Source organism: Nomascus leucogenys, chromosome 4 (genome assembly GCF_006542625.1).
Source record: "Nomascus leucogenys isolate Asia chromosome 4, Asia_NLE_v1, whole genome shotgun sequence".
In the NCBI taxonomy this organism is placed as follows: domain Eukaryota; kingdom Metazoa; phylum Chordata; class Mammalia; order Primates; family Hylobatidae; genus Nomascus; species Nomascus leucogenys.
The window spans coordinates 108,464,637-108,487,327 of NC_044384.1; the positions used below are offsets into that span (position 1 = coordinate 108,464,637).

At 46.8% G+C, this 22,691-nt stretch overlaps 1 protein-coding gene across 1 annotated transcript in view; it reads right to left on the reverse strand.

Annotated features, from left to right (window-relative positions):
• Window positions 1-15,897: 15,897 nt before the first annotated feature.
• Window positions 15,898-22,691, reverse strand: part of GASK1A (golgi associated kinase 1A) — a 75,113-nt gene continuing 68,319 nt past the window's right edge. The window contains exons 3-5 of the mRNA XM_003256926.2: window positions 19,967-20,089; window positions 18,076-18,179; window positions 15,898-17,433 (exon numbers count right to left, since the gene is read on the reverse strand). Coding sequence (XP_003256974.2) covers window positions 17,223-17,433; window positions 18,076-18,179; window positions 19,967-20,089 — 438 coding nt within the window. The 3' untranslated portion in view covers window positions 15,898-17,222. The remainder of the gene's footprint in view (window positions 17,434-18,075; window positions 18,180-19,966; window positions 20,090-22,691) is intronic.

The following is a 22,691-nucleotide window of genomic DNA, read 5'->3' on the forward strand; positions in this document are numbered from 1 at the left end:
GTTCCCAGGGTCCCTCAAGGGACATGCCCAGTTATGAGTTTCTGCACTTAGGGAAGCCTAAGGCCATGGTTTCTTAGCAGATGGTGTAGCTTATTCGTTGTCCTTCCAGCCCAGGTGTAGCTTATCAATCAGAACTCAAAAACTCCCATGGGCACTTTGGCCTAATACCGTACCTGACATTCAGCTAACTGGCTTGTCTGGCTTCCATGGGAGCAGAGCTAGAAAGCCCAAGATAAAATCTGTCCTGAAGAAAGAGGAGTTTTGGCCTTTTATTGTTGGGGGGACCTGCTGCAGGTCTGACTCCTGTAAGGGGGAGAGGGAAAGAAGCCGGAGAGAGGAGGTAGAGCCTCAGGCTGTAGCTCAGTGCTGAGAACTTCTCAGCAGGCTGATCAGGGAGTTCTTGAGCCAAAGGTGTCCATTAGATAAGTATTCCCCCCCACCCCCCAGTGCTAGTCATCACCTGGGAGCCACAGTGGGAAGTGTGGCCTCAGCGTCAGTACCTTGGTGGATTCAGCACGGCAGCTGGGCCATCCCATGTTCCCTGCTGCAGGAGATCTGAATGGTGCATTTTTATGGTCGCCATGGATCTTTATGGCATTCCTTTTACCCAGAATATCTTTCTCCCTAACTGTAGCTTCCATCTGCCACCACCATAAACTGCCATGAGAATCCACACATCAAGACTCAGCTCAAAGCCAGAGATCTCATACACTGCTGGGGCTGGAGTGAAATGGTACAACCACTTGGAAAACCATTTGGCGGTTTTTACTGAAGCCGAGCACTTAGTTGCCCTATCTCTCAGCAATTCCACTTCTTGAGATATACCCAAGAGAAATGAGTGCTTATTTCAGCAAAAAGACATGTCTTAAAATGTCCATGGTTCTACTGTTAATGGCCAAACACCATAAACAATTCAAGTGTCCATCAACAGGTATATTCATACGATGGACATGACAATTTTAAAAAGAATGAAGTGAATCTCAGACAACATTGAGTAAAAGAAGGCAGACCCAAAATAATACTTAACCGTATGATTCCATTTGTATGAAGTCCTAGAACAGGAATACAAACTTACAGCGATGGAAGTCAGAATGGTGGTTACCGGGAAGGGAGGTAAAGACTGGGATGGACACAAGGGGGTTGTGGGTTGGCAACATTGTGGTCTGGATGGTGGTTGCACCGTGGACATTGAGGAAAGCCATCATCCTGCTTACACGGTACATTAGTGCATTCACTCACCTCTCTGCTTTCTGTACGGCACACCTTGATTTAAAAGGAAGACCACTTAGCCCAAGGGCCAGCTCTCCTGAAAACCCAGTTCGTCACACCCACAAAGCCTTAACCCTGCTGGCCCCACCACTGTCTCCTGGGAAGCACTTACCTCTCCGCAAGGCATTGCTCACAGGCTGAGAGCTCAATGAGGGTTTGTGTCATGTGGGTCACAGCCAAGCAAAAGCTCAATAAATGGTTCCTTGCCTCAATCAGTACATGTATCTCTGCCTTTGTCCAAACTTTTTTACAAATTGGGAATCTGCTTTATGTGAAACTTTGCCCCCCTTTTTTTTCCTCTTTAACATTAAGACATGAACACTCTGCCATGCCACTGATGACTAGTCTTTGGAAACAAGACTTTGGTTAGCTAGAGAATGTTGTGTACAATCACTAGGAAATTAGCCTCCTTCCCCCAGGCTCCATGGAGGAGCTGGATCCATGCCCAGCAGCCCAGGCCACCCCTTGACAGCACTGAGTAGTAGCAGCATTTTTTCTTTTGCTGCTGCTGCTTTTTATTAAAAAACCATTTATTGGTGTTTATGGTGAAATACACAGATCTTCAGTGTAGGGTTACATGAGTTTTGACATACATACATCCACGTAACACACACATCCCTACACGAAAGAGACCATCTCCATCATCCTCATATTCATAGGGGGATGAATGTATAAATAATCTCTTATGACTCCTATATACACACACACATATACAGGAGTGATAAGAGCTTACGTAACATTAAGGGTATTTACATTTCTCTATCCTGTTTATTATAAATCTGCATCTTAACCATCAAAGTCAGGTGAAGGTAAGAGCACAAGAGAGAGCTGAGGTCTGGGATATGTAGGTAGCTACTAGGCTAAAGCCTGTCACAAGTAACCCAGCGGCTCCCTGGGCCAGAGCTCCTCAGCCCTTGGCCTCTGCTCCTCTTCCCCCTGACCTCCACCATGAGTCAGCTCTGAAAGCATCCTTCTGGCTGTAGGTGGGGTGGCAGCAGGGGTGTGCCACGTCTGGGAAGGGGACCCATGTGGGAACTTAAACCCATAAGGAATGCCTCAGGTGTTCCTCAGCCCCTGACCAGCCTCCAGCGGTTCCAGTCAGCCACAGCCCGATATAGTCAGGCTGTCCAGGTGCACCAACCTCTGCACCAGGCCCTGCCTGACAGTCCATGTGGCCCACAGCTGACGGAAGACCTAGTTAAGCCAGGGTTTCCACCCTTCAGGACAGGAGGGCAGTTTCAGGCCTCCAAGTAGTCCTCTTCCAGATGCAGGGAAGGAAAGAAGGGAGGCAGCCTCCTGCTGCCACCATTGGTCTCTGCAGAAGGGCAGCCCTGCACCCTCCCAGTCCACAGCGCTGGTGATGATGATGGCCTGGCCAGGCCCTTGCAGTCAGCACCAGAGGCAGCGAACCAAGGCTGCATCGACCTGTGGACCGGCACTGTGGGCCTCCCTTCAGGAGGGTACAGGTTGTGGGGCCCAGGTCCCACCACAGCAGCAGCATAAAGCCAGCCTCGCAGTCAGCTCTGGCCATACTGAGCCTGTGGGAAAGCAGGTGGGCACAGTAGTTACCTTAAAGGGATGTGGTCTGAAGCCTCCTGTGTCGTTTCTGTTTCCATTATGTTTATATATGAATTTTTGAAAACCAAATAAATTCTAATTAACATTTTAAAAAACACACCCCTTCCAAACAGCAGTATAGTCAGAAAGCTGTGTGTCCTTTAACCAAAGGAGTTTCTCTTCTCGAAAAAATTTCATGAAGTCACACACAACTAATTTAGAATTTGAGATAATTCTATCCTGGATCCTGGAAATAAAAAGTACAAGAAGATGTAACCTTTGCCTTCTGGGAGCTTACATCTAGTGGAAATAATCAAGTGACGTGTTTTTGAGTGTTGTACTTTCAGACTTTTGACTGGTTCGGGTAGGTCAGCCTTTTCCTAGGGTTGCTAAATTTAGCAAACAAAAATAGGGGACACCCAGTTCAATTTGAATTTCTGATAAACAATATTTCACAATGCTACTTTTTCCAACTAATGGAAAATGGGGGTGGGGGTGGATTACTGTATAACCATGAGGTTAATATCCCCAAATCATTCCCATTTTCCAAGTTCAAATATAGCGACACTGGTGGAGAAGGAAGACTCAACCATGCCTCCACTAAAATAAGAAACAGCAACAATACCAAATGCCAGCAAACATGCAGAGCAACTGGGTTTACATTCATTGCTGGTAAGAATGTAAAATGGTACTCTGTCAAATACATTTGCAGTTTCTTGAGAAATTAAACATATACTTACCCTATGACTCAGAAATTAGACTCCTGGGCATTTACCCCAGAAAAATGAAAATGATGTTCACACAAAAGCCTGTACACAAATGTTCCAAGCAGATTTATTTGCAATAGCCAAGAACTGAAAATGACCCAGATGTCCTTCAATGGGCAAATCGTTAAACCGTGGCACATCCATACCACGGAATACTACTCAGCAACAAAAGGGAGTGGGTTACTGATACATCAACAACTTGGATGGGTCTCAAGGACATTGTGCTGAGTGGAAGAAAAGCCAACCTCAAAAGTTTACATCCTGGCTGGTTCCATTTATGTAACATTCCTCTTGAAATGACAAAGTTATAGAAATGGAGAACAGATTTGTGGTTGTCAGGGTTTAGGAATGGGAGAGAGTGAAAGGGGTACGCTGATTATATAGGAGTGCAGGAGATCTTTGTGGTGATGAAATACTTCTTTATCTTAATTGCTGTGGTGTTTGATGAGTGTACACGTGATAAGAGGACTGTGGAATCACACATATTGTACCAATGTCAAGTTCTTGGTTTTGATATCACACTACAATTAAGGAAGATGTAACTATGGGGGAAACTGGGTGAAGGGTACAAAGGACCTCCCTGTACTATTTTTGCAACTTCTGTGAATTTATAATTTTTTCCAAAACAGAAAGTGTTTAAGAAATCCTTGGAAAGGCTGGGGGAGCATGCTCCAGGGTGGGCCTCAAGGAACAATTCTGCAAACACCACAACCCCAGAGGCTGCTGCTGGGGCTGTGAGTTCAAGAACCACAAATGGAGCTGGGATGTAGGGATCAGGATGCTGTCACCAGTGTCACAACCACCTCTCAACCATCACAAAGCTGGTGACTGGGCACTGGAATCACAGTCCAGCCCCACTCTGCCAGCCTCCCACCCTTGGGACCCAGAAAGCTGGCAAGTGGATACTGAAGCCTGCTCTAGAACACCTCTCATCTCCACCACTTTGCCTGTGAAGTGAAAATAGCTAAAAGGTACAGGAGGACGTCTACACAGGAGGATGGCCCTCCCAGGAGAGCATCTGAATGGTAGAATCTAATTTGCATCCAGAGCCCAGCTGCAAGGGAGCCTGAGTAATGGAGTGTGCAGCTTTTCAGTCTCAGCAGCACAGGAGGCTCCGTAGAAGAAGGGTGGGTGGAGGTTGGGCAGCCCAATCCCTGACATTCACCATGGTCACCCACCAGAACTAGATGTGCCTTCATGTGGGCCGCAGAACTTCCATGTGGGCAGGGCAGAGAAAGGATGCATCCATTCATTCCCGATGTGAAAATCATCCAAGATGCCTGGGATCCTACCCCACTGTTGTGTGTGGGTGTGTGTTTTAAATGAAGCAGCAGTCATGAGAACCAGGCAATCAGATGTCCAAGAAGCAGGGCACCCTTAGCATTCCCTTTAGGCATGGCTTCCCGGGTCATGCTCCTCGTACCCAAGGTGATGCCCAGTGCACCACTTGCCTGACACATGGATACAGGGAGGGCAAAGCCCTGTTTCCTGTTGTTATGCAGAGTCTGTGGTATACAATGATCCCATAGCAAATGTTGCTGGGAAGACACACACAGGAGACTGTAAAAATCCATATCCTCATATCCATCAGCTAAGTGACTTTACCTATACCTACACCTTGAGGGGCCCTGGACCTCCATTCCCTGGTGCACTAGGGACCTTCTAGAGCTCACGCACGTTAGCCTGCTCTGGGTCAGGGGACATGCCTGTGGTGGACCTATCACTCCACCTTCTACTCTCTCCCTGCACCTGCCTCAAAAGGCCAGATGTTCCCTAGGAATCCTTACGAGGAGCTAGGTCCTACAGTGGAATTTCGGACACTAGCAGTAGGTCAGCGAGGCCAAGTTAGACTTTCCTAGCATTGCTCAGATCACACCCCACATGTGTAAGTAAGCCTGCTTCTTTCTTGCAGGCCAAGCCCCTCCCATCGCCAGCACCCCTCTAACCAACACCACCTCTGGGGTTCCCTGGGCCTCACTCCACCACCTCCCCAAGAGGTGCTTCCTCCTCTGCCCCACAGCCTCCCAGGGTGGGCAGTCCTGCAGTCCAGCACTCTCCCCTACCCAGCCTCTTCCAAGTTCACTGGACCCATGACCCCTACTGCTATTTTCCTGCACAAACTGAGTGCTACCTCTGCTGCTGTGTGAGATGTGTTGAACCCCGAGTTTCCACCTAGAGACACTTTCCTCTCTGGTTACATTGCCTTGGAGACTCAGTGATTCTTCCCTGGTTGCTTTGGACAAAACCACCCAATGTGCCCTGCCCAGAGGTCCCAGAGGCTGAGCTCCCAGCCACCCCAAAAGTCTTCAGCCCCTATACCCAAATGCCATATCTCCAGACCCCCAAAATGAGCACCCCTGAGCAATGCTAACCAGAACCCAAGATAGCTCAGGAGAGGCCTCAGGCAGCACCTTTGCTGGTCCAGGGTTGGGAGGAGGAGGCAACGGAGGAGGAAGAACTCCACAGTTCCTTGGAGAGATCATAAGAAATCTCTTCGGGCCTCCTCCCCATTGAAGAGGGCTTGGGGCAGAGTAGATGCATGTGTGAGGAGAGGAAAGACCAATGTCCATAGCAAGGCAGCCTTCAGAGCCAAAACCTCCTGCCTGGGCAAAAGGAAAATGGGTAGTCCAGGAGTGAGATGGAGGAAGTCTACCTGAACTGGCCAGCGTGCCTCAAAGGGCCAGGCGGTGGCTGTTTACTCACCCACAAGCGCAGGCCAAGGGGAAATATCTCCAGATATTCACAGAGGTCTCTCCTGCATTTCTGTGTAGGCAGAGATCTTCCTTTGACCCCCTTTTGCCAACAGTGCTTTGTCTACTCTCCCAGGCTTTCTGGATCCTCACTTACAGGAGATGTGCTTACCAAACGCAACACCAACACACACGCTGTGACAGCCAGACAGAATATGGGAGACTGGGCCTGTCTCCAAACATCTGGAATGTGGGGCCACCACAGCGTGGCCTCTTACTCCTTCCAAATTCTACATTCTCTGTGGGAAATTTCCCTGATAATAATTGTTGAACAAGTGAATGAATGAATGAATATAAGAAGGAAGGAAGGATGCTATAGTGGTTGGGACCAAGGGCTCTGGAGCCAAACAGACCTGGATTCAAATCCCAGCTCCACTAGTTACCTGCTCTGTGACCTTGGGCAAGTGACCCAACCTCTCTGAGCATTGGTTTCCTTATCTGTCAAATGGGAACGATAATGCCTACCTTGTGGAGTTGTGAGAGTTTGAGATGAGGAAGTATCTAAAGCTCTTGGCATAGTGTGAGACCACTGTAAATGTTTAGAACATGCCAGGTGGTGCTTATGGCTGTCTTAGAGTGAGCCTCCTCCCTCAGACAAGCTCAATGCTCCCAATTCACAAGGCAATGCAAGGGTGACATGTTCCAGTCAGGGACGGAGGGACAGGCTTCTCACAAGCAGAGTGGTTTATCGTTCCTGTCAAACCCTTTGAAACATCATGTGGCCCAGGCATCCCCTCATCCCACACCACCTGCTTCCGCCGCCAGCCCCTTTGGGATAAGCTACAGCTCCTGGTAGCTGCCTCCCTGGAGTCACCCAGGCTCTCCTATTGAGAAACAACGACCATATTTCTCTCCACCAACAGGGGGCAGCATTTTCTGCCTGGGATTCCTGTGAGGAGCAGGTGTGGCTTCTCCACCCAGCTCTCTTCCCTAAGTGGACCTGAAATCTGGAGACCCCCCTCTGGCATTCCTCAGGGGGACCATCCTTTCCAGCGGCTCTCCAAAGCAAAGAGTCCTGAATTGTAGCATTTACCGATTTCCATGGTATAAATACTTTTACCGTGGCAGATTCCAGGCCACCAGTGTGACATCACTGAATGCAGAGTTGGAAAGAAATGCATAGTAGCGCACAATTACACAGTGTTTCCACCATACAGATATACAATAGATGTAAATAACTTCAAGATCACAGATGATAGCAAAATGTAGTAAAATAATTGTAAGCAATATATTTTGAATACTTATTACTTTTGTTTCAATGTAATTTATTTAATGGTAACGATATGTAGGTTTTTTTCCTCTTTTCTAATACTCTTCAATTGGGATATGCTTTTTAAAAAAAATAATGAGGTGGGGGTCTCGCTATATTGCCCAGTCTTGAACTACTGAGCTCAAGTGATCCTCCTACCTCAGCCTCCCGAGTAGCTGAGATTACAGGCATGCGCTACCACACCCAGCATATAGGTTTATTTTTTAATAATGGCTGTGCTTTACAACATAAGCTCTTGCAAGCCAATATGAACAGACTACAGTATTTCACTGTGGCAGGCTGAAAGAATGGCCCTCCAAAGAAATATTCACTTCCTAGTCCCCAGAATCTATGAATATTACCTTAAATGCAAAAGACTGAATAGTATTTTATTTGGTGAAAGTGGTATCTAAAAATCCTGAGAGGATACTCTTACCCTGGATTATGCAGGTGGGCCCTAGATCTAATAACAAGTGCAGTGTCCTTGTACGAGCAAGGCAGCGGGAGATTCGACACAGAAACACCTGGAGTGGAGAAGGCAATGTGAAAACAGAGGTAGGGATTGGAGCGATGCAGCCACAAACCAAAAAAACAAAACAAGACCGGGTGCGGTGGCCCATGCCTGTAATCCTAGCACTTTGGGAGGCCAAGGTGGGTGGATCATCTGAGGTCGGGAGTTCAAGACCAGCCTGACCAACATGGAGAAACCCCATCTTTACTAAAAATACAAACTTAGCCAGGTGTGGTGGCATATGCCTGTAGTCCCAGCTACTTGGGAGGCTGAGGCAGGAGAATCATTTGAACCTGGTAGGTGGAGGTTGCAGTGAGCCGAGATCTCGCCATTGCACTCCAGCCTGGACAATAAGAGTGAAACTCCATCTCAAAACAAACAAACAAACAAACAAAACAGGAGGAATGCCACGCAGCCAGCACATACTAGAAGAAGCACATGACAGATTCTCTCCAGAGCCTCAGGTGGCAGCATGAACCTGCCAACACCTTGATTTCGACTTACCCCCGGAACTATGGTTTTGAACAACCCCATTGGTGGAAGATTGTCACGGCAGCCTAAGGAAACGGTTACAGGCCCGACACTTCTTCTCACATGGACCTCAGATATTTGTCTTGTCCGTAAGCAAACCAAAACCAACGGCCGCCTTCTTTGCAGAGATTTCTGCCTTTGGATTAAAAGCTGGGTTAAATCTCCTATCCCTCCTGAGTCTTCCTATCAGTCTCCAAACCCTCCTTTTGGAGGGACTTACATAGTTCAGATTTTGCTAGAATAAGCTGTTTGTTTAGTTCTCAAATATACTGTAGAATGATTCCATCACAATTTCTAAATTGCCTGGCATTTTCATAAACTCCGGAGAGGCTCCACCTTTTCCTTAACAGCAAAGACTTGAAAAATGTTGTCCCTGGACCAGCAGTGCCAGTAGTACCTGGAACTTGATAGAAATGCAGATTCTCAGGCCCACTGAGTCAGAAACTCTGAGGGTGGGGCCCGGCAATCTGTGTTTCAACAAGATATTCAGATGATTCTGATGCTGGCTCAAGTTCACAGCTGCAGCCGCAAACGGATGGTTTCAGAGTCTGCTCAGGCTGTCAGACTCAGCAGCAGGCCAGGGGACCCAGGATGGTGTCTGAGAGGTGGGGTGGGGCTAGCCCAGAGCTCCTGCACCAAGGAGGTTGCTCCGGGCTCAAAGCATGTGAGCTGCACACTGCAGGAATCAGAGCACGAGGAAGACACCAGCTCCCGCCAGGAAGGGCAGCCCCTCTAGCCTGGGTGGAGCCCTGCCGTCCAGATGGCTCGGGCTGTGGGAACTTCTGCCCATTCTTCCGACCGCCACTCTCGTCCATCGGAGCACTCACTCTCTGGATCAGCCACAACCTCTCTGGTCCCTTTGAAACACACACTGTCTGGAGGTGTGGACAGAGGAGGATAAACACTCATGCTTCCTACTTCCACTCAGTTTATAAGAGTCTGCCCAGCACGGGCCTACAGTATGGCAGAAGTCAGTTAAACCTCAGACCACTGGGGCACGTGGGCCGGCTCCTCACATCCCTCCAGCCTCATGGGGGATGAACGGGCCAAGGGGCTGCTTGGCTTCCTTCCAATCTCCAGGCTCCCAACCCAACTCAGGGAACCCACATCTGACATTCCGCTCAGGGTGGGGGCCGTGGCTAGGGGAGGAGGAGCATCGCATTCACCCCCTCCAGAGAATAGCCATCGCCTCATCCTTGGCCAGGCCTTCCTGGACTTCAGGATCCTTGTCTGCAGAACAGAGGGGTTTCAGCCAAGTCAGGATGGCTCAAAGCGCATCTTGAGGAATGCTGACAGACGTTACTTAACACCTCTGTGCCTCATCTGTAAAACGGAGATAACAGCAACACAAAGCCCACAAAAAAACCAAAGGAAGGGCTCTTTGACAAAATAAGTTTAGGAAGGGCTGCACTGAACAGGGCTCTGGCCTCAGGACCACAGAGCCTTCAGATGCGCTGTGGCCACATCGCCAAGATGCACCCATGGCCTCCACCTTGGAAACTTTTAAAGTCAAAGATCTCAGGATCCCTGAAGCAGCTGTCCAGCAACATGGGTGAAAATCTGCTGCGCCCATCTGTGTGGCTTCAGGCAAGCCACCTCCCTCTTTTCCCTCCCTGCTGCCTCTGCCATTTGTTCCTTATCTGTAGGGTAACCATAATCAAACTGGGGTTGTTGTTAGTCATTCATGAGATAATCTGTGTAAAGCCCTTAGCATGAGTTATTACAGGTCTGTCCAGAATCCCATACTCAAACCCTGGGGGCCAGATGTGATTCCGAATTCTGAATCCCTCAGATTTAGAAAGGTAATATGGTGCACGTGCCATGCATTATGCAGTGCCCTCAGCAGAGTCCGAGGTTACACCCAATAACCAAACACATCGCTATTTCGCAGTAAGTTGTATAAATACTCACACTGAGTGGGACATGAGTTTTGGCACCAAACGTACAAAAAAGCTTTTGATTTTCATGCTCTGGGGAATTGTTGGAATTGCATCTAGAAGGTTGTGAACCTGTGTTACTATCTTCAGCTCCTCCAGCTTGGAAACCGTCATTTTTCTTGGAACAGCCCGTTCAGCTGGGGATGCAGGAGGAGCAGGCTGGACCTGGGGTGAGGCCTGTCTGGCAGCACAGAGGCTGGCAATCGTGATTGCCTCAGCAGAGCCTCTGAGGCTCATCTGCCTGAAGTGGAGCGGAACCCCGCCCCACCCCACCCCACCCCACCCACTGCAGACCCATGGCAGCTCCAACCCTACAGACTCTTCTAAGCTTGGTGGGAACATCCTGATTCCCAGCTGTTTGCTTCACTTGGCACATGGTTCTCGTTCCAGAGGGAATAGCTGGGTGAACAGCAAGCACTGAGGCAAAGAGGCTTTCTTGAAAAGGATAACAGTGGATGAAGTTTCCAGTTCGCAGGAAAGACACAGCTAATAGATTAGGCAGACTTTAACAAGCCAAGAGCCAAATGCATGTGAATGTGCTTGGCCAGGAGTTGCAGTTTGCGGCTCCCTGGACTAGAGAACCAGCCCTGCCACATCATTAACAGAAAGTTCTTCTTCTGCTAATCCTTCTGAATCCAAAGGGATTAGCAGAAGAGGAACTGTCAGGGTGGCTGGGCTGGGGAGTGTGGTAGGAAAAGTGGTGGTCTTGGAGGTGAGACTTCCTAGCACAGTTCCTGCTGGGTTTGAAGTCCCACCCTTGTACCTACAAGCTGGGTGACCTCAGGTACGTTATTTAACCCCTCTGTGCTTTGTCTGTAAAATGGAGATCGTAACAATCACACCTCCCCATGTGGTTGCTGTAAGGTTAAAAGCTTTGATCCATGTAAACCACCTATCCTAGGGAGCCTGCCCTTCTCCCTGACCCAGGGAGGAAGTGGTCAGTGTTGATGGGAGTGCCCGGAAATGGTGTCCTTGTCAGATAAGCTAAGGAGGGAGAGCTGGGCCCTATGCCACAGTGCTACAAGTGGTTGCTGTGCACTGGGCAGGCTGAGAGGGGCCACTCCATATCTGCCCACGTGCCCCCACTGTCTATGCTGAGCAGACCTGTTCACATCAGCACACAAAAGGGCTTGGTGCAAGCTGGGGCCTTGCTCACTGACAGGAAGAGTCTGGCTTGGTCTTTTCAAAGGGAAACTCTACACACACACACACACACACACACACACACACAACCAGGCAACCCTGCCAGGCAGATCTCCCCTCCTTTCTTAGGCGGCCACCTCTGCCTCATTTCAGTGTAAAGGAAACCTGCTCTCAGGATGTGGCTCAGTTTGCCTGCCCTTCCAGGTGCCGGGCCACTGCCTTCACCTGGCTTACCAGCTAACTTTGTTTAATTCTTACAGCCAGGCAGTATGGAAATCAACAAAGACCACCCAAGGGAGAACAGAGGCTTGCTATGGCAAGGGGGTCAGCACCATCACTTGCATTTGGCAGGGACTCCAAGACAGGCAGGGACTGGGAAAGCTTTATAGTGAGAAAGAAAGGGAAGGCTTCCAGTGCACCCTGATTGGAGGCTGCTGGCATGAGAGACACTGGAGGTGGGCAAACTAGAAGTGGGGCATCCTAAGTGATTGGTTAGGGGAGCATATTTGGCTTTCTCTGATTGATCCTGAGTTGGAAGTAGGGACAAAAATAAGGAAGTTGGCAGTCACTGACTAGGTCCTCACCCTACTGAGCAGATGCTACAGACATTGTGGTTGGTTCTCTTGAGCTGGTTGCTACAGAGGTGGTGGATAGAGTTTTATTATTATATGTAGTTTGGGCATTGTCCACTTGCACGTTCAGTCTCTCAGTGGTGAGACAGGATTAGATCTGTTTTATTTCAAAGAGGCTGGTTAAGTCACAAAGTAGAATGAGCCTCATCCTAATGTGAGGGCTCCACATTATGTTTTGCAATGAAATGTTTCTTTGTATTCCTTTCTCCTTGCCATTTTCTAGGATGACAAGTGTCTCACTCCCACCTCTGACTGACTGTAGGTCTACCAGGCAGAAGGCAAAGCAGAAACTGTTAAACAGAAACTGGTTGAGGCCTAGAGGAGCAGCATCACTTGATAAGGGTATCCTTGGAAAGAACTGAGAACACAGGAAGAAGAGAGGAGAAAAGACAAAAAGTCAAAGTCAAATAAACATTGGTGACCTTAAGAGAAATGCCTGAACTCTCTAAATCCAAACTCCCTTTTCCAAGGGCCTGAGTCTTGCCCAGGACACGTCTACATTTCCACGCCCACTGAATATGCCAGGCATTTTGGTTTATTGCAGGCACCTGCTGCCTATCTCCTACATTAGGTTGTAAAAGATCTAGCAAAAGGCACAGGGCCCAGATGCTTTTATGGGAGAGTGCTATAAAACTTTTGAGGAATAAATGGTTCTTATTTAAACTGTTACAAAGCATTAAAAAGATAAAATAAAATTCTGAATTTATTTTATGAGGTATGTTTAAATTTAATAGTAAGACAGCCATGGAGTGCCCAAAAAGGAAAACTTTATGAATGTATATGCAAAGATTCTAAGTAAAATATTGGCAAGTTAAATTCTGCAGTTCCCAAAATACTAACATACATCAGCCTAATAGGTTTATTCTGAGAATGTAAAGATTATTCAGCATTAGAAAATAAAGGAGAAAAACCATATGCTCAATAGATATTGAAAAGGGCATTTAATAAAATTCAATCCCCATTCTTGATTTTTGAAAAATTATTTTAGTAAGCTGAGAATAAAAAGAAACTTCCTTAACTTAATGAAAGATATTTATCAGAAATGATTTCTTTAAACCTGACAAAACATAATAGAAATCACAGAGGTGTTCCCATTAAAGTCCAGAATAAGATGTGGATGCCTATTACTGTTGCTATTATTACTCAATTTTCCTCCAGAAAGCTCCCAACCTAAGTAATAAGACAATAGAAATAAATGAGAGGAGTACACACACACATTTCGGGGGACCTGCCCCCAAATCACATAGGTTCTTTTCTATTTCCCTAAGCGTCGGCCAGCTTTAGAAATAAAGGGACAGAGTACAAAAGAGAGAAATGTTAAAGCTGGGTGTCCGGGGGAGACATCACATGTTGGTAGGATCCGTGATGCCCCACAAACCACAAAAACCAGCAAGTTTTTATTAGGGATTTTCAAAAGGGGAGGGAATGTGCGAATAGGTGTGGGTGACAGACATCAAGTACTTAACAGGGTAATAGAATATCACAAGGCAAGTGGAGGCAGGGCAAGATCACAGGATCACAGGACCGGGGCGAAATTAAAATTGGTGTTGACGTTTCGGGCACCATTGTCATTGATAACATCTTATCAGGAGACAAGGTTTGAGAGCAACCGGTCTGACCAAAATTTATTAGGCGGGAATTTCCTCTTCCTAATAACCCTGGGAGCACTATGGGAGGCTGGAGTCTATCTCACCTCTGCAATCTCGACCATAAGAGACAGGTACTCCCCAGGAGGGCCAGTTCAGAGACCTACTCCTAGGTGCACATTCTCTTTCTCAGGGATATTCCATGCTGAGAAAAAGAATTCAGCAATATGTCTCCCATTTGCTTTTGAAAGAAGAGAAATATGGCTCTATTCTGCCCGGTTCACCGGCAGTCAGAGTTTAAGGTTATCTCTCTTATTCCCTGAACAATTGCTGTTATCCTGTTCTTTTTTCAAGGTGCTCAGATTTCATATTGCACAAACACATATGCTCTACAATTTGCACAGTTAATGCAATTATCACATAGTCCTGAGGCGACATACATCCTCCTCGGGTGACAGGATTAAGAGATTAAAGACAGGCATAGGAAATCACCAGGGTATTGACTGGGGAAGTGATAATTGTCCATGAAATCTTTACGATTTATGTTTAGAGACTGCAGTAAAGACAAGCATAAGAAATTACAAAAGTATTAATTTGGGGAACTAATAAATGTCCATAAAATCTTCATAATCCAAGTTTTTCTGCCATGGTTTCAGCTGGTCCCTCTGGAGTCCCTGACTTCCCGCAACACACACACACTTATGAAATATAAATGTAAAATTATCATTATTTGAAAATATTATTTTCTACTTAAAAACTATAAGATATGCACCTAAAATTCTATCTAGAAAAATCTAATCAAGAAAAAGAACTCATTCTCAATAGGAGTAAAAATTACAAACTATCTTTAAAATGAGCTTATTTGTTGAAGAAAACTTTAAAATGTTACTAGAGGCTGGGTTCTGTGGCTCATGCCTGTAATCCCAGCACTTTGGAGGCTGGGATGGGCAGATGCTTTGAGCTCAAGAGTTCAAGACCAGCCTGGGCAATATGACAAAATCCCATCTCTACAAAACAATACAAAAATTAGCTGGTCGCGGTGGTGTGCACTTGCCGTCCCAGCTACTCAGGAGGCTGAGGTGAGAGGATCACTTGAGCCCAGGAGGTTGAGGCTGCAGTGAGCTGAGATCTTGCCACTGCACTCCAGCCTGGGTGACACAGTGAGACTCTGTCTCAATAAACAAAAAAATGTTGCTAGATATTATCAAAGAATAGGTGGATTGATAAACCTGAATGAAAGCACTCAATATTCAAATAAGTCAGATTCCCACTAATTATAAATTCAATATAATCACAATCAAAACACCAATGGGATTTTGAGGATAAAAAGAGAGGGGTGGCATGCTTCATAGACTGACATTATCACATGAAAGACAAATGCACAAAAATAGCAAAGGAAAAAAACTAAAGTAGAATACAAATATGGGAACTCAGCCTACCAGACAGCAAAAAAAGAATAAAGTAACTTTAATTAAAACACTGTCATACTAATGAAGGAACTGAAAAATAATATCAGAACAGAGTTCACAAATGGACCTCCGTGCACATGGGAACCTAATATCTGACAAAAGTGTACTTTCACAGCAGTAAAGAAAGAATGGAATATGAAATAATGTTACAGCAACTAACTATCCATTTGAAGGGAAATGAAACTTGTTAGATCCCTAACTCACACCATTCTCTGCTTAAATCCATATAAAATACAGGTTTTATGTATTAATTTAGAGGAATATATAAGAAATATATGAAAATATATAAGAAATACTATATAATATATAAGAAATACTGTATAATGCTAGAATAAAACACAGGAGATTATTTCAATAATCTTGAAGTGGTGACAGCCTTTCTAAAAAGGCATGAAACTCAAAAGACTTAAAGGGAAGGATAAACAAATTTGACTACATGGAAATTAACATTTTACACTTGGCAAAAGACTATAAACAAAGTTAAGAGACAAATGACAGGCTGGAAGAAAACATTTACACCAAGTCAACAGAGAAAAGATCGATCACATTCATTAGAGTCAAAGATTTCCAACAAATCAACAAGCAAAGGGCAAACATCTTAAAAGAAAAAGATAATGCAGAAAAGAAAATACAAATGTCTGGCAAATAAGTGGAAAGATGACTTCATTCCTGATTAAGGAAATGCAGCTTTTAAAATAGGTTTTCCTCCTAAATAGACCAAAAAAAAAAAAAAAAACCGCAAAAGTCTGAGAATGTCAAGTGTTGGTGAGGGTGTAGAAAAATAATCAGTCCCCTACCCTCTTGGGAGAAATGTAAATTGACACCACCATTTCAGAGAGCAATTTGGCAGTTTCTCTCAGAATACTGAATGCCCATACCCTTTGCCCCGGAAATCCCTTACGGAAATCTAGCTCGCAGAAATACTTGCATGCCATGCGATCATGTTCACGGCAGCAATGTCTGTAATTGATGAAAAATTGGAGCTACTTAAATGTTCATGATTATGGGACCAGCTAAAGAAAGTATGACACATCCCTGCCTTGGAATTTCATGCAGTCACCAATAAAGACTGGGTCAATTCAGATGGCTGATACAGAATATAGTTAATAAAGTAAAAATATAGTGAGTTGACAAAGCATGACCACACTTTTATTTTTTAATTTGCATGTAGTGTGGCCATGAATAACACACACACACATACACACTGCTAGGGAATTTGTGGGACTTATGCTTTTTGTCATATGCTTCTATTATTTATGGACTTTTTTTACTGAGCACGTATTACTTTTAGACTTTTATAATTTTTTAAACCAAAAAACATAACTGATTAATAATTGAAAATTTAAAGTCTATAAAGACGAACGCATTATGTTTCATTTCTTAGGCCTGAGTCTACTTTCAGCCAGAGCAACTCTAGGCTGCAAGTGCAGTTCTATGAAGATTGTACCTTTATTAGGTTTGTCTCATGTATTGCATGCAGGCGTGCACACATGCCACCCACACCTACACACCTCTACACACACACAAACTTTTCCCGCTGTGCATATGCACGTGCATCACACATTTTTAGAGCAGCTCAAGAAGATTTTTGAATGTATTTGTTGGCCCAAGGGAATAAATAGCCAGAGCCAGCAAGGCAGAAAGGGACGCACTGAGATTGAAAACCTCATGCTACCTCCACCATCCCAGGCAGGTGAAATATCCCATGACATCATTGTGCCCCTCTGGCTTCTGGCTTTTCCCATTTGTCCTCAAGATGAGTGAGTTCAAGAAAATGTGGCCATCAGGATGGATGCTCATTGACTCAGGGCTGTGTGAGGCTTATGGGTCCTCGTCCCTGAAGAGTGTGAGGTTGTGCTTTCGGATGTGTCCCAGCAGCACCTGTCCTCGCCGCTCCAGGGTCTGGAGGACCTGCTTCAGCCCCTGCGCCCCGCCTTGGCTTTTCCAGAACACGGGGTCCATCTGCAGCGACTTAAGCAGCATGTTCTGTAAACACCCTGATGCGAGAACCTTCACGGCAGACTCAGGAAACCTGGAGCAAAGGCCCCAGAGGCCCATAACAGAAAGAAAAAGCAAAAGTAATCTCAGAGAATTTCAATAACTGGTGACGCCAGATGGCCACAGCTTGCATAGCTGAGGAACTCTGCCAAAGTCACCCGGCAAACTCCTCAGGCCTGCACCTGCTATCTCATTAACAGAGGACCCTTTGCCTGGCTCTGCTGTGAAGGCAGGGGACAGAGCTTTCAGATGGGTCCCATCCTACAGAGAAGCCAGGTGAATAAATTCTGCTATCCCAAGCTCCACTTGGCAAATGCAGGGCCAGAAAGAATCCTGGGAAGGCAAAGCTGCCTGCCAAGAGTGAGCTGGGAGGAGTAGACTCTCCGGCCTAGTTCTCCCACCCAGAACAAGGTAAGGACTAGCCTTCCCATACCCCAGCAATGCAGCTAGTATTCTGCAGGCACGGGAGGCCCTCTGGATATTGGGGTAGGCCCTGCCAACTGTATCCCCTGTCAGCTTTCCCAGGGCTCCCCACCACCACCTAAAGTTCTGATCCAACAGCTTCTGTCTCATGGACCGTGGGTTTCTCAGGGCCACAGCTGAAGGTCCCAAGGTTTGCAGCAAGGCCATCAGGTCTCAGTCCCATGAACTTCCACCCAACCCTTTTGACCCTCACCCATCTATGCCCTCCAGCAGCCGAAAGTTCAGCTTGTCCTCAGGGTGCTGAAGGTTGCCGGCGTTATCGATGTAGACCAGGTGAGATGGATCGCTGCTCCGGACCTCAGGGAAGAGGGTGGACAGAGACAGAGGTGGGTAAGGGTGCAACTACAGCTGGCACCTATGGACTTGGTCAAGATTAAGGGGCTGAGAGCCCTGAGCTGTCAGTCCCACAGTCCATCCTAACAAACAGTCCTCACCGCTGAGCACTTACTCTATGCTGGGCACTGTGCTAAGTGCTTCCAGGCATCCTGTCAATTAATTCTCCCAGTAACCTTAGGAAGCAGGCACTAGTGTTAGCCCTATTTTACAGAAATGGTGGCACCTTCTTTAAGTTAAGCAATTTGCACAAAATCACACAGCTAGTAAGTAGCTGGGCTGTTTCAAACCCGGACCCACAGGGCTAAGCCACAGCACCATCTGCTAAATTGCAAGGCCAAAGGACTGATCCTGTTTTGGTGGCTGAAGGGGTGAGGAGCAAGGGTGGGAATCAGCAGGTGCCGAGGTAGCCTGCTCCTCGGGACCACCAGCTGTGAGGAGCATTGCACATGTGCTGCTCACATGTGTACACACACTCAGTCACCCCTTTGTGCCACCTGTGCCTGTGCACTTGGGCATCCCCATGAGCATCACTGAGATCACACAGAGATGTCCTTTATCCTCAAAAAGCACTGACCATACTCTGTTTCTACAGAAGAGTTTAGCAGCTCCTAAACCTTTTCAAAACCAAAATCAGCACCAGAAAATTCTTTAGTACCTTAAAGAATATGGTGTGGTTGCGAATGGGAGGCCATCTCTTCTGGTCCCCACTCCCATGCACGCACTCCTTTCCCACATAGCCTCCAAAAGTCCATGGGCACTTCCCACAATCCTCTCCAGCAGCCTAGGCTTAAGCTATGAACTTCTGTTTTGAGGACCCCAGCTTCCCTTCTCTCTGCCTCTTCTCCTTTCTCACCCCACTCCACATGTCAGGATCACCTTTTGTTCAAAGCCAGGTGACTCTTCCCTCTGGAAACTGCTGTCCTAAAAGATCTGTGAAATGCCTGCTCACCAGGGGTAAACAATGGCTATTAAAGCTTTGTCTCTCCCATGGATATTTACCTTTGACCAGGAAAGAGGAGAGATGGCTCTGGGGGTAAGGGAGGAGAATTCCCAGCACCACCACTAAGCAATCCTGGCCTTTGGGTGATGTGGCCTCCCTGAAGCCCATCCCTGGACACCATGCTGACAGCTACCCTCCAAGGGCAAAGGGAGGCTGTGAGGACACTATGCCTCACTGCAGGAGAAGATAGAGAAGGCCTTCCCTGGGGGAAGCACCTTGCTTCTTATGCAGAAGTGGCTATTCTGCCCTCTCCAGTGGCCTCGGCACATTGCTTCCCACCCTGGACTCTAGTTTTGACAGGAGCAGCACCAGCCTGTGAGCCACAGTGGTCTTGGGTTCATGCCCTAATGCTGCTACCGTATGGCCTTGGAGATTCCTTTCCCTCCAGACTGCAATTCCTCATTTACTGGCACAAGAAGGATGTTGACTAGACACATCATTCTCAAACTCTACTTCCAGGAGCCCTAGTTGTTCCCTGGAGTCTCTTACGGACAGTGGAGACAGTGAAAACAGGGCTCCAGCCCCCACCCCACACTTCTCCTCAGGCACATTCTTAAAGCTCCGTTTTGTCAGCTTTATATATTGCGGACTCCTGGAAATATTCAAACAATTGGTTCTGCTGCTGAAAAGAAGAAGACCGGGAAACCCCAGCATCAACTGATCTCTGAAACTTGTTAACAGCATCTTCTGAAGGACACAGGAAGACCCGGGTCTGGGGTGACAAGGGGATGGTGTGGAGGAGACGTACCAGGATGTGGACCAGCCGCAGCTCGGCTGGGTTCCGGCATTTCTCTCGGAGCCTCTCTTCCACACAGGGGTCTGAGGGCTCAGGCTCGAAGCCACAGCAGTAGCGATCCAAGCGGTCGTGGACCTGTGGAGACACCCAGCTTTTGGTAGGGTGCAGCAGGGGGCCTGCCTCCACCAGGCACCGTACGGAGGCCACCTGACCTGCTGTTTCCTACATGACCCTGGCGCCACAGCGGGGTGACCCTCAGTGGTTCTGTGTGCTGGTCATTCCTAAATGGAGCTTCCGCTTTCCTCCTCTGGCCAGATCACTCTGCACACCAGGAGCTGTCTGCTCATGCCTCAGACCAGTGTGGATTTTCACCCAGTGCCCACAGCTTAACCTACACTGTTGCTCTTGAACTCTAGCCTGGCACCTCTGGGGCTCTGAGTGCTGACCGTCTGCCTGTCTACCTAGGGAGATTCCACATCACTCTATTTTTTCTTTAAGCAGCAAATGCTATATCAGGGATTCCTCCTTTCTTCAGAGGTGCAAGTCCTTCAATGATCATCTCAACAGCTCCAACTGGACAGCTCTCTCACCCTGCAGCAGGCCTGAATCAAGCCAGGGAAAGAAGAGGGTATCCTCAATGTGGTGTGCAGTCAGTTCTGAGGAGCTTTGCCACCCTTCCCCTGAATAGACACATACAGATAACACCCACAGCATTTTAGAGTGGATCAGAGGATTCCTAGAATCACACTTCCCACTCACTTGCTTCTGGGATGCTTTCTTCAGAAGGAAAGGCGCAGCCTGCAAGTCAGCAATAGGAAGAATCGTGGGTCTACCCCAGCCCTGACCTACATGAGGATAGTATCTGCTGTAAGTATCTAGGACAAAGTTGAGGATGGAGAGGCATACAAGAAGTGGTAGAGTCCTCTGAGGATGTTTAGGGGAGGGCTTGCTGTGGGGAGAAAGACAGGAAAGGGAGAATAGTCGAAGTGAGGAGTTGGTTTGGAGAAGGCTTGGGAGATGCTAGGAAGTGGAGGAAAGATGAAGCGAGGGCGGCTGAGCCGTAGGGAATCACCATCACACACAGGATGGGCAAGCCAGGGACAACTCATTCTATTTTCCTTTTATGAAGGAAACTTGGTTTGATGCAATACCTCGATGAGTGCTTAGGGTAGAAGGTGAAATCCCAGGAGGTCTGGGTGTGGGAGGACTTGCTTTGCATGGGACAAGAAGAAAAGTTAGTTTCTTGCTGCAGAAGGATGAGGACAGAGGAATAGAGAAGGTGAAGGGAAGCAGGGAGCAGCAAGGGCTGAGACGTGCCCTCCGGTAAGTTCTCCGTCCTTCAGTGAAGTTGCTGCCCTTGTGAAATGTTTGGTGGATGCTGAGCTTTGAGTTCAGGTTTGGTGTGGGGCAAGTCAAGGTAGTGCTCACGGCACATGAAACAGAAAGAGTCCATCTACTCCTTGGGATTTGTCCAAATACTAGGAAGGGCTCCAGACCCCAAAGGTTATGGGACTAGGGGTTTTAGTCGTTTTCTTAAATCTCCCAGGTGGTGGTGAAAGTCAGTGGGGAGGCCTTGAGCACCTCTGGGATCTACCAGTCAGGACAATGAATCACATAAGTATCTAACTCTCAGGCTGCAAAATGTACTAAGTTCCTAAAAGAGCCTGGTGTGGGGAAGACCTAGATTGGACACTCTGATCCCATCTTTGCAGAAGGGCTAGTCTGAATTAGAAAGCCTGGGAATACCACTGGAGAGGAAGACATCAGCCTGGGAACCTGGAAACAGTATGAAGGCAGCAGAGCAGACTTCGTTTCAAGAAAATTGTCATTATCTGACGTGTCTGGTTATTCCCTGGTAAACTCCACTAAGAGGCATGGCTTTTTTGGTTGCCCGGTACTAAAAGCCTTCTCCTGGAAGGGTAGAGGACATTTGTTGAGAACATTTACTGGTAAATGTTTCAACAGCATGGCTGTCTGAGACAATGGATAACAGTTGGGACAAACAATAGATTAAACAAAAAGCTTTAAAAGTAAAAGATAAGAAATGAAATGTCCAAGGGGCTGTGAAAAGCTCCAGTGTGTTCCTGGAAATCTAGAAGGCCACATGCACATGTGTAGGACTGTGCACGTGTTCAGGAAAAAACTGAAAATACCCTAAGCTCTCACCTCTGGTTGACCTTGAGACTATATAAGCATGAGTGAAGGCAAAAGCAGATTTGTCAATTGCATACATATGTGTTGGAGATGTCTCAACACATACACGCAGAGTCCTTTGGCAAAGACTAAGAGACTTACTGGCTCCAGAAATTCATGAAAATCTCCTGCTCAGTCATCAGCTGATCACTGAACTAACTGAGCAGAAATTTCAGTGGCCATATACACTAAAGAACACAGATGAATATAGAATTTGTTCATAAAAATAAAACAAGCAAATAAAGAAAATCACTACAAACAAAAACAACTACAACAAACAGCAATGACAAAAATCCTGGGGAAAAGAAGAATCTGATTTTCAGAGTGGCCATCTTACATTATTTAAATACTCAGTTTTCAACAAAAAATATGAGACAGTCAAAGAAACAAAGTATGGCCAATATGCATGAAAAAAGTCAATCAATCAAAATTTTTCCTGAGGAAGCCCAGATGTTAGATAAAAAAATTTAAATCAGCTATTTTACATATGTTCAAAGAACTAACGGAAACCAAGCCTAGAGAAGTAAAGTATGAGAACGATACC